The following is a 12,650-nucleotide window of genomic DNA, read 5'->3' as shown; positions in this document are numbered from 1 at the left end:
GATAACTGGCAAATAAACAACATATGCACAAATATCCTGCATTCCAATAACAGTACAATACATACAACCTTCAACAATTCTCGAATGTTTTTATAATACAACATATAAATTCAGACATAGGTACTTATACCATATATGTTAAGTAATAATTTGCTAGTAATCTATTATTTTGTACGAGTTTTCCTTGCTGTAGCAGGTACAGTGCATTTCAACGACACGATAGCATAAATAGGTCAAAGAAGAGCCTTATTTTTTATGCATATTCTATATTCCGAGTTGGTATAAGTCAAAGCGCCGTATCAGAGAAAACAAGAGGCAGAATACGGTTTTAGGACCGCAGGTTTCCTAGCCCTGGTATATAATATTCTAAAATCAAATATCACACGTTAAAACCGTTTTATTAACATTTTTCTTTATTCTACCTCGCTAAAATCATATATCATACCTAAAAACCATTATATTGGTATTTTTCTGTATTCTGACTTTGCTAAAATCAAATATCATACCTAAAAACCGTTATATTGATATTTTTCTGTATTCTGGCCTTGCTAAAATCAAACAACATACGTAAAAACCGTTATATCGATATTTTCTCTATTTTAATTTCAAATATCATATACATATAAAACCGTTCTATGTTTATGTATTGATATTTTTCTGTATTCATACCTTGCCAAAATCGAATATATCATACGTATAAAATTAAGAATGAATCCGTTTTATTCAGGAGTTTTTAAATCAAATATCACCCTTCACACGTAATAACGCAATATTTAGGCGTTTCATTGATGTTTTACTTTATTTACCTCGCGAAAATCGTATTTCCCGCGTTAAAATCGAGACCGAGACGCGAAGAGACGCGGCGCTCACTTCGGAATGTTCTGTCAGCCGGTGGATCCATAGAAACGCGCAGCGCCGAGGAGAGAAGAGATTTCTCCGGCAGTCTTTTTTCAGAGATTTCTTCGATGAAAACTTTGCATGACGTTTAGTATTTCTCTGCGTATAAAAGCAATATTTTTCGAAACTTCAGTGTTGTTAGTAATAATAATGTTGGATGAAAGTAAATTGGTTTCTTTGGTAAGCCAGCACAGAGAATTATTTGACAAAGAAGATAAAAATTATAATAACATTTTGAAAAGAGATGCTTGCTGGCAGGAAATCGCTGAAGTTATTAGGGTTTCAGGTATATAAAATCTTTTTATTTGCTTAAATAATTTGATGTAATATTTTGTAATTATGTACCCTCTAGCCAACCATAGCCTAGTAAAAATGATTTGTTTCATACATCACTATTAATTCGCAAAACTACTTTTAAAGTATTATAAGTCAAACTTGGCATTATAAAAATGATTCAAGAATATGTTCAAAATAATATAACACCTCCGCTTTTAGTATATTTTGAGTATTTTTTAAAATACGTAATTCATACTTAGTTAAAAATTACCCATTTGGAGATGGTTATATTTACTTTCAATGCCCTCATTATTGTAAAAATTTCTTTACACATTAGCTTATCTCTTTCTTTTTGATTAGGAATTGGTGGTGCATAGGGTTTTGCAATGTGTTGATGCAGTGTTATCTTTCACCTGAAGCACAAGACTGATTACCCCATACCTTCATGAAACTTACAACTAAAAAGTTGTATATTCTTTTACAATTCCCTATGCACCATCGAGTGTGGATAAAAAAAGATAGGTAATTTCATAAAGAGTCTAACAAAGTATGCGGGGTAGATCAATAACTTTTTAATGATTTTTAATAAAAGGATCCAATAATTTATTATATTTTTCATGTTTGTACATACTGTGTAAAATAGCCCTACCATTCTTTCAATTAAACTGGGTAAGTAGGTCTTAAAATCACTACATATATATTTTATTATAACTTTCGTATATTTTTCCTCTTTTGGTACTGTATGAGGTCCCCACAACGTTGGTGATCATTTTAGAGAATGCTTCTCTGTCCTCTGCTTATATTTCTCAGCCAGGACATCTGCTTTCTTCCAACTCCTCGACTTTCCTCAAGTTTCCCTTTTATGATTAGTTAAAAAAAGGTATATTTCTCACCTCGCAGCATAGTCACAGGTAGGAGATTTTGGGCTTGTCTACATTCATTAACAGTTTACGGTCTATTCCGGCTCTGCGAAGAACTTCCTCCATTTTATAAATTATTTTTGAGGACGCTTCGTACTTGTTTCGAAAACGGTCCAAATTATAATTAAGTAGTAATAAGATTTATAGTGATTTTAAGGTGGAGACTGACCGGAGCATTTCGTCGTAAAATCGCTCGCAGCGAGCATCACTGAGCATCCGAAACTATGGATGGAGCGCTCGGCTCGGTGTACTGACTGCCTGAATGCTCGCATCGTAACGTGTTACGTTACGACGAAATGCTCCGGTCAGACTCCACCTTTAAACAAAGATATTTTGGATGTTACAAATGTAAAATCACAATAAGACTGCTTGAAATATTGATTGGAAGAAACATTTTGTTATTTCAGAGAAAGAATGTAAAAATCACTGGAAAAGACTGAGAGAGCAATATCGGAAAGCCATACAGTTTAGATCGGAAAGAGGTGGTAAACACAGACCATGGAAATTAGAATACGAGATGAGTTTTCTCCTCCCTTACATGAAAGAATTTTCATATTTACCATCTTATTCGTTTGGTAAGAAGATAAACGAAGACATGGGCAGAGGCAATTTTGAAGAAAATGATGACCCGGAGAATGTGATGTCTCTCTTACCATCTTCCCCGGAATACGTCGTGGATTTTAAGAAAAAGAAGGATGGCGTTCTAAGTGCCGCCGCAGATAAAAGTTATCCTCCCTTAGTAAATTTCTTCATCAGTCTCGGTGAGACCACTTTAACGCTACCACGTCACTTACAAATGGAAGTCAAAAGAAAGGTCTTCGAAGCCGTCCATGATGCAGAATTAGCCGCAATGAAGTGCTGCAAGGATTACAACACAGAATACAAAAATCCTGATTATGAATAAAAGCTTTTAAGTAGTCCATATTCTCATTTAAATTTTAACTTAGTACGTCAGACAAGTATAGTTAAATCTCCACCATATATTTGCCATTATTTCCGTCCTGAGACCCTGATACATATAGAAGGTGTTTTTCCTACGTGTACCAACTAAAACAATCAATCCATAATGAAGGTGTTGTAAAAATAATATAAAAGGTTTAAAACTTCTGATTTTGTTTCTCATATGCTCTAATATTTCCAAACATCTAGTTAATGGGTGAAAAACTTTTTTGAACTTTAGAACTATGACATATTCAGTTGTGGCAACTCATTTGATTATTTTTTTAACATAGTTTTTACCGCATGCTTATGGGAATTAAATTTTTATTCAGGTTGGTAGTTTTCCTCACCGTGGGACCATAAAATACCAGGTCAGATAGCATATGGTCCCACGTTTGATGCGTAGTTATTATTTCTCAAATATTTCTAGATTATGTTGGGATTTGGACCACCAACCCTATCTATAGGCAATTACAATACAATAAAATTATTTATTGGCTAGTTACCTGTTTTACCGACTGAACAAACCATGTTTTAAAATGTCATTAACCTTCCCCTTACTGTGCCAATAAATCTGGTGCTATTTAGACAATACACATGTAAAAATGAATGATTTAAAATAGGAAAAAAAATGTTCTTAGATAATCGCCTAAGTTTATTATATTTGAAGTCAAAAGTGATGTTTATTGAAGTTTGATAGCTGAAAACATGAAAAAATCGTTGACTCAGGCTTACAAACGAGCGAGACAACTACCCCTGTGGGCTGTCTGAAACTATTGCTGACGCAAGTTTCGTCTCGGTCCATTGCTAGAAACACAACTGAGAAGGCATATCTCGCGTTCCGATATAACCAAGTAAAGTAAGAATGAGATGTGAATAGCATTGCATAGTGGTTTTTTGAGCATTAATATACCTACAATATACGTTTGATCGTATTGTACATTTTTTTCCAAATTCTCACAAAACGTCTGCCCTATAAGTGGTAATTGTTACAAATTATTTTTCATTCAATTAGTAAATGTATTACGGAGGAATTTCTAAAATCTGAACTTATTATTTATTAGATTTATGGAGATATTAAAGTTATTACAAGCAATGTGTACGAGTTACACATCACCGGAAACGAAGGGTTAATATCTTACTACTGGAGAGGTTGATAAAAAGATCATATTGTAGGGTAACTTGAGACATTTATTAAAATAAAATTCACAACAAATAGAATCACAATTACAATAAATTGTTTTCATACGAAAACTTTGTATTTAAAATTAAACTCACTATAACTTAATTACATACTATAAAATAAATATATTTTGAATTAAGTACTTTACATAATATAAACAACTCTTGTGCATTTAAGCTTTATCACAAAATGAATGTAAATATTTTGAAAATTTTATTTCAGAAGCTCCGTGAAGCTGCAAATTCACTAGAAATGAGTAGATCACCTGTCAGTGATTTGTGGCAAATATCTTCGGCGGAGTATTACAATTCCAAACTAATATCAGTAATACATTTAAAAAATATTTGGCGCTCGCAATTTTCAAATGCAGTGTCAAAATCTATGCTATTTATTTTTATATATTTAAAAAATGCACACCGAAAGAAAAATTATTGCAGATGTTATCATATTATAATATAAAATCACTTATATTTACTTATTTATATGTGATCCAAAAAAGGATGTAATTTAACTGTGAAGTCCTTTGCGGTGTGCAATGTGTTCTCTAAAATTTAATGAAAAATGGCAGTTTTGGCATTATCCGATGTCATGGTCGCATTTTTATTATAAAGTTATTTCGAATGTATAAAACTCTTAATTAAATCGCAGTTACTTTCATTTAATAATGCATAACTATGTATTGTAATAAATTTTAATTATAGATGGTGCGTCGAAGCCTCGGCTTTCAACTAACCAAAATCCGTACATATCTCTATGTAATAACATAAGGTACGTAATCTCATTAAAATTAATCGTAACTAATGAGGCGTAATATGCAAATTCTAATCGTAAAAATGGAACCTACAGTACCACGCTTTTGACGATAACAAAAATCAAAATTGAAAAATCGTAATATTTATTTATTGCATTCTATTGCAATCTAGATTATTTATTGCATTCCTTTGTTAGTTGTAATTTAAGTAGCTACTTTTTTTTTATCTGATGTCAAATTGGAGTTGTTAGCCAAAGCAGTATTTACGGAAACTATTATACAGTGATGCCTCGTATAACGAACACTGCGCACAACAAACATTCTGTTTGTCCATTATGCGACTCACACAACGAACCTCGCTTCACACAACATACTACATCATATTTTATCTCGTTCCTCGAATGCTACAAGGTCGCACGCAGCCAATGCAATGCAAAGCAGTTAACGACACAGAAGTGGCGAAAGAAAGTTGGAATTGGAAGTAGAGGAGAAGGATATGGAAGAGCTTATTGAAGAAAATCAAGAAGAACTGAAACTATAGAGTTCCTACCACTTATAGTCCAGCAACATGATAAAGTTCAAAGCTTCAACTGAAGAGGAGGACCAATCAAATCAACCAATCTCGACTGCTATCATAAGGACATCCTAGTCAAATGGGGAGAAATTCACTTCACTAACACTCATTATCCAAGCTTAGCTGAGGTCAACGATTTTTACAAAGACACCCTTGCTCATTATTTCTGGCACATGTTAAAGAAGATGGAGAAACAAATAACCTTGGAAAGGTTTTTCAAGAAGCCAGCACCCAAAAAGCAATGGATGGAACAAGAGGATTTGACCCGCAAGCCTTGGTAGACTCCTAAATCTAAGTATAAAAAGAAAAACCCGAATATCTTTTTAATGTTACAGTTCCATATTTAATGCTACGGAAGATTTTTTTAACATGTATGATTATTTTTTAACGAGTTAAGTACGTTACACGAGGCATCACCGCATACCACTGTATGCTTTTAATCTAAGAAAAAGTATAGAGAATCTATTACAGCTAGACACATGCACGTAAAACATTTACCCAATATTTTGTTACAACATTTAATGATTATATTAATGGCAAATATCAGTATATTAGCTAAAGCTGCAGCTTTAGGTGACTAGGAATGTAATATGTAGACAAAGTGACGATAAGATAATACAAACGTGTAGACATCGACAGAAATCCAATATGGGGCACAGCGGTGTGGTCGGGAAAAATCAATTCAGAGCGGTACAATAATCAGATTTAAAATCTCAGTAAAAATTATCACAAAATCAGGTCTTCCAGCTCTGATATCCGCCGGGAAGTCTGCCACGGCCGAGCGAGAGGGGAGACGCGCCACGCCCCTGGGGGGCCTCATTCGCGAGATCGGGAGGTTCATCGTCACGAGCGGCGTTCGGGGGTCGTGTGGAAGGGGTGGGTGTGGTGCCCCGCATTGGGTTCTAGTCGGGCGGCGAGGAGCGTCCGCTAAGTGGCGGACACCAGGGCGAAGTTCTGGGGAAGCCATCGTCATCTAGTAGCCGAGGCGCAGGAGCCGGCGGAGCGGTTCTTGCTGTGGCCGCGGCGCGAGTAGCCCCGGTGGCGGTTGAAGCCGCGGTACGGACCGCGGTACCCTCCGCGGCCCCCGCCGCCCTGGGGGCTGCTGGAGGCGGCGCTGTCCCCCTCCGAGGGCTTGGGGCTGCTCTCGCCGCTCACTTCCTCCACTGGGGACGCGTCCTGAGAGCTATCGGACTGAAAACATCAATAGGAAACCATGAGACTAGTAACTAAAAACAGACGCCGCGGCATAATCAGGTAGACGCTCGACTGCGAAAGTGGCGTCGTGGTTCGATTCATGCCAGTTGCAAAATGAATTGTAATTTTTTTTATTTTCAATTGGTCTGGGTGTTTGTAATGTATTTTTCTCGTCTACCTTCCCTATCCTAACCATCCTACCAGCAGACAAGCCTTTGAGTGTTGTTGCCTAGAATTTTCACTTATGAATTACATGAAATTATAGTAGCTTTCAACATAAAGAGTAAATCCACTCACGAGTAGGCATAGGCTAAGAAACTTAAAAAGTTGAAGCCTGAGTAGGGTCATGATAAGCGGTGTTGCATAAGCCGTAGCTAGATTTCAGAGTCACTTTAGGTCACTTTAGGACGTTAGGTAATTCAAAAAAAATAGTAAAAATATTCCTTTGAAAAAAAATACAATAAATTAAAGTAACATAAGCTTGATTTTACTCTTCATGCAACTATAGATCACCCTATGGCAGAAACTTGTTAGATGTGGCATACTTGAAGGGCTGTATTTGTTCACACTCGGCACTAACCTTGTTGGCGGAGCTCTCCTCGGTGGTCAGCAGCAGCAGCTTGGTGTTGTCGGCGTCGGCGTCGATGATGCCCCCCCGCGTGCGTTGGCGCTGGAACAGCTCGGCCATGCGGCGCTGCAGGTCGCGCAGCTCGGCCGTGAGCTCGAAGGAGCGCGCCGTGCGCAGCGCCAGCGGCGGGGGCGCGCTGCTCAGCTGGCTCGCGTCGCACGAAATGGCCTCGCGACACACGGGACACGTCGGCTGCGATACACAATTCACTATTATAATCGCAAACTGATTCAATTTATGAAAGTGCTCTTTATTTCACATTTTTATTTCTTCTTCTCCGTCTTATTCCTCATTGCTGAGGGTTGTGACCCTTGCAGAAGCAATGACTCTTCTCCAGTTATCTCTTGACTGCGCTGCATGTAGCGCTCCAACCACTGAGGTGCCTGCTGCTGCCTTAATTTGATCGGTCCATCGTGTGGGGATCTTCCTCTCCCTCTCTTTTCCTCCAGGCTACCAATCACAACTAGTCGTTCAAGGCTATCCTCGTTGCCACGCGCAACTGAAGAATCCGTCGGGTACAGACATTGGCCAGAGTCAAGCCATCCAAGCGTAGTTCCTGGCGAATGAACGCATTGGTGCGTCTAGCTGTCCATGGAATTTGGAGCATGCGCCTCCAACACCACATTTCGAAGGCATCAATTTTTCTCCTTTCTGCTGCTTTTATGGTCCATGTTTCAGCAGCATACAGAAAAATGGAGTGGACCAAGCTCCTGACAAGCTTCATCTTGGTGTTGTTACTCATACTCCGGTCTTCCAGATTTTGGGTGCATAGAAACCATAGTGCAATATGTTTTGCCTATGTAACAGAAATAGTGCTTGTATAGATGTCATGTTGGTTTCATTGTGTTGGAGCTTATTTCAGACTTTATTGTGGCGATGTGCACATGTCGGGATATTTATAGGTTATGTGTATCTTGGTTTATTAATTTTGTAAGGTTATTGAACGAAAAAAACAAAATGACAAGTGAGTTATAGTCATTATAATAAGTAGTGTTATATATTACCTCATATTTTCAAGAATAAATGCTTTTTTTAATAAAACATGGTCTTTGTTGCTAACCACCAGGCACAGAATGCGTACTTTTAATTTTGTTGAGGGATAAATATTGTATCAATCTGTGTACACAATTTTCAGTTGCTGTATACACTTATTTTAAATAATTTCTAGAAATAAAAATGTTTTAAGTAAAATATTTTTTATTCTGTCCTCAAAGGGTTAAGGGAGATTAAAACCCATATACAGGGTGGGGCGCGATCACTACCTTTTATGAAACTCTTGCCACAAAATGACAGTTACTCCTAGAACGTGTTTTTATAGCGCGTTTGAAAGCGCAGGTTCTGAATTTTTTTGAGGTTAGTTTAGTGTCAATCATGCCACGGACGAACAAGGAACGCGCCGTCACGAACGCCGAACGTTTGCCGTGAAGGCCTACTTTTCCTTCGGACGTTCGGTCATCGCAACTCAGCGTGCATTTAGAAAACAATTCAATATGGCGCCTGCACGTCAAGTGCCTAATCGTAAATTGATTTTTACATTAATGCCCATTACATATAAATCTTGAAAAAAAATATGAAAAGAATTCAATCCAACAAATCTTGTTTTATTTTGGATATATTACCCGACAATTAGTTATTTAGCTACCGACTCGACAAAGTAATTGGAAAGTCACCTTGTAAGGACCGGCGGTGGTCTTCTGCCAGAGCGGCAGCTTGTCCAACTCCTCCTTGTAGTTCTTGTTGCCGGCCTCCAGGTGGCTGGCCAGGCAGTGGCTGTGAAAGTGGTGGTAGCACGGCGTCTTGATGAACTCGTCCCCCGCCGTGAACCCGTACAGGCAGATCACGCACTGCCCGCTCGGCAGGTTGCTGTTGGTGAGGTTCTCCCGGATCAACTGGAAATTACAATCGGGGATCAGCGAGACGGATAAAACGAGTGGTTTCTCAATAAGCGCACATGCGCAATGCGCTAATTGTCCACATGCAATCAAATTTACAATAAATAGAAAATTATTAGTTATTATTCAGACCTGACGATGGAAGTTTAACTTCCGAAACTAGTGGTCTTTAATAAAACTCAAGTGGTATAAAAACAAGTGTTTCCTTAATCATTGTAACATGTCTCACCACAAAGTTAATGCCGAAACAAAAAATGAGATTCATTTTGAGCACATTTTTGTCGGCCGGTTTTTTCATCAACCCCGACTCCATTTATACTCACGACAGTCTGCCACCCGACCCTGAGTATACTTATTATCTTAAACCATATCAGCTCCCTATATGGAGCATATGGAGTCCACTGGCTCCAGGCTTTTCTGTCAGCTGCCAGTTCCCTTGCATCCTCCCAAGTCAGGCCCGCATCCCGAAGTTCTGACGAGAACTGCCGACGAATTGCCAGTAGTGGCCGTCCTGGGCGGCGCGAACCTGATGCCTTGTAAAGGAGGCAAGCTTGATTAGGGCTCGCGGGAGGCATGCGGAGTACATGACCAAGCCAACTGAATCTCAGTATACTAATCACAAGTAACCGCAAACCCGATTCTAATCTGTACAATGTTTTTTTAGCGTTTCTCGTACTCTACCAAAAGTAAACAAATAGAACGCTTATAAGCGTCTCCTGCTCTCTACTAACAGTAGGTAAAAATACGCTTTTAAGTGTTTCCCGCAAACAATGTGTTAACATCCAGTATTTTTTAAATTCCCGCTAGAAATATTCCCACATTATTTTCTACATCAACGAGTTATACTGTGCTTATTTAAGTTTGCGCATAATTCTGTGCTACTATGATATGAAAATGTTACCATTCCTAGGGATGGTGGCATGACTGAGATACACTACACTACCTCGCTCAAATCAAGCGTTAGAACAGTGAAGATGATCCATCTCTGTCCGTTGGCAACAAGTCACTTGAACATGCGTAGCATAATCTGTGATGCGTAAACAACACATTATGGAATTTAATAAAAGTAATTTACAATGTTAGCGTTACGAAAGGTATATTATTAATTTTTGGCAAAGCACCCAATTTTGGGTGATACCTGAACGAAAGGTATAGTACGCACACCCAGACACACCATTGTGGCATGTTAACGCAGTTATTTCGACTGATTCATTCATGAAGAGGACATAATAAAAAATTAAGTATTTCTTGGTTTGATCGATTTTGTTGCTGAAATTGATTCGTTGAAGCAATATCATTAGAAAGCAGCTGTTTAACCCTTCCTTTACGGTGCTAAAAACTTCTGCGTGCGCCGGTGATGTGTGTTTTGTACACCATATGAAAATGTGATTTAAAAACGGGAAAAATGTAAATATTCCTAAATGTTGCGTTTATTGAACATAGTTGGAGTTGAAATGCATCAATTTTGTAATGTTAGCTCTGGTAAATACCTAAAATTTTTTTTTAAATACATCGCACAATAAAATTGCCCCCGTAGTTAGCGCAGCGACCCAACCACCCTGAACGACAACTCGTGCTCTACTAAAATGGGATCTTCGGAAACAGTATGAAGCCGCCTGCGCGTGTACGTAAAGTACGGCACGCACGCATACTCTGAGAAGCGTTTGTGTATTGGTGATTCTATACCCGATTTTTTTTACAATTTATTTATTTCTGTTGCTGCAAATGAATAACTTTATACTATAATACTTTTATGTAGCACGTAAAAGTATAATGGAGGAATACAAAAATTCTGAGCAGGTATCTATTATAATTTATATTGATATTTTAATTTCAAAGTCAAGTTGTAGTAAATACATTTCACTGGGAGGGGAAGGTTAAAGAGAATGCAAAATGTTTAATTGGATGCAATTTTACAAATTTGTAATAAGAAAAATTAAAAATAATTTTTTGAAACAGACCTATTTAATATATGATGTAACCATTTTTGAAGCGAAATGCTCTGACCGCCTATGATGGATGGTAAAAAAATCGATTAATTTAATGTTGACTTTCTAATAAGTTCACATTTTGCTCAATTTTTTTTTTGATCCTGTGGGTTATAGGTGGAGAAAGTGACTAACGTCTGAATATACAGGGACAATGTGGTGAAATTAGCGAGTTATTAAAGAGAAGAAAGGAGTACCTACATAATGTTAAATTAAATTACCTCGATCAGTTCAAACACCACTGACTGCCCGATGCATTCCATCAGTTTTAAGTGGATTTGTTTGTTGATAGACTCGATCACGGCGTCATCCAAACCGCGAGGATTTCTTAACTTGACACTGGGACTCGTATCTGGATACTCTGGAGTGAGGGTCACTTCCAGAGTCACGCAAACATACTGCTGATCGGTGTCATCCCCGGTCGACGGGTGGACCACGGTTTCAATCATGAACGGCCTCCCATCGTTACAATGCACCGTCACATCGTCGATTAATATAGCTTCCAACGCTTCTATTTCATCCGTAATCCTAAAATACAAAAAAATTATCACTAAATTTCCAGAAAAAATCTGACAGCGACCACACTGACATTGAAGCACGGCAAAATTCGCGGCCAATACCTTTCATCGACGCTATTAGACATGTTTACAACTAAACTAAGTATTGTCTCATATAAACAACGCAATTATGATGAATATTTGTCAAAAACTCGAAAAAAAATTAATCCAGGACAGCTGTGATTTTTCTCGGCAATATCGATTCTGTTGCATTTGGCGAGACGATCAGTGTGAAGTTTGCTACAGGTGTCAGGAATGAGAAAAATTGCTCCGTTTTGAATTTATGCGCATCGTCTACACTTCTTTTTTAGTACCTACTCAAATATGGTTATTTAAAGTTCACTTCCTAATAAATTGTAAATAAGTGTCGAAAAGCTATTGTAAAATATTGCTCATAACGAATTTTAATATTTAAAAAATATACGCATGATAGCGTAAATAAGATCAATAATAATGTTCAGTTACGCAACTAGGGAGGAAAGCAAGGGTAAAGAGTTTCTTAACCCCATAAATGCTCCGTGCCACTTTATCAGCACGATACTTTATGTCTCTGTTGTCTATATCACGTTTATATTTTTAATTAAAAAAAAAAACAAACACAATTTTTGTCGACCACTCAGGTGCAGCCCTAAGCATTACATTCTCCAAAAACGTAAAACGTTTCTTCGCAATTACAATTTCATACTTCTTTTTATACAACAAATGCTTTTTTATACAACATGGTTACTGGGTTTAATTTTTATCTATATTTGTGAGAATATAAGAAAGTCGAATAAAAAAGTTAGAATTCACCGCAAATTGTTTCCCTTATTCGAATATCTTTATAAAGCATTTACAATTTATGTCGAGGG

At 37.6% G+C, this 12,650-nt stretch overlaps 2 protein-coding genes across 2 annotated transcripts; one reads left to right on the top strand and one right to left on the bottom strand.

The window, feature by feature from the left end:
• Positions 1–851: 851 nt before the first annotated feature.
• On the top strand, positions 852–3,122 carry LOC148308015 (uncharacterized). Its single transcript, XM_088262512.1, has 2 exons — positions 852–1,183; positions 2,501–3,122. Exons 1-2 carry the CDS (start codon positions 979–981, stop codon positions 2,995–2,997), a joined length of 702 nt encoding a protein of 233 aa, XP_088118638.1. The 5' UTR covers positions 852–978; the 3' UTR covers positions 2,998–3,122.
• Positions 3,123–4,202: 1,080 nt separating this feature from the next.
• LOC148308014 (E3 ubiquitin-protein ligase RNF25-like) lies at positions 4,203–12,031 on the bottom strand. Its single transcript, XM_088262511.1, has 5 exons — positions 11,863–12,031; positions 11,464–11,770; positions 9,033–9,251; positions 7,315–7,554; positions 4,203–6,731 (listed from the first exon to the last, which is right to left on the bottom strand). The coding sequence occupies exons 1-5, from the start codon at positions 11,883–11,885 to the stop codon at positions 6,510–6,512; spliced, it is 1,011 nt and encodes a 336-aa protein (XP_088118637.1). The 5' UTR covers positions 11,886–12,031; the 3' UTR covers positions 4,203–6,509.
• Between the last annotated feature and the right edge of the window lie 619 nt (positions 12,032–12,650).

This window comes from Brachycentrus maculatus, unplaced genomic scaffold (genome assembly GCF_059751285.1).
Source record: "Brachycentrus maculatus isolate JH-2025_06_01 unplaced genomic scaffold, ASM5975128v1 h1tg000180l, whole genome shotgun sequence".
Taxonomy (NCBI): Eukaryota; Metazoa; Arthropoda; class Insecta; order Trichoptera; family Brachycentridae; genus Brachycentrus; species Brachycentrus maculatus.
The sequence above is the reverse complement of the archived record's forward strand: the minus strand, read 5'-3'. Positions and strand labels throughout refer to the sequence as shown.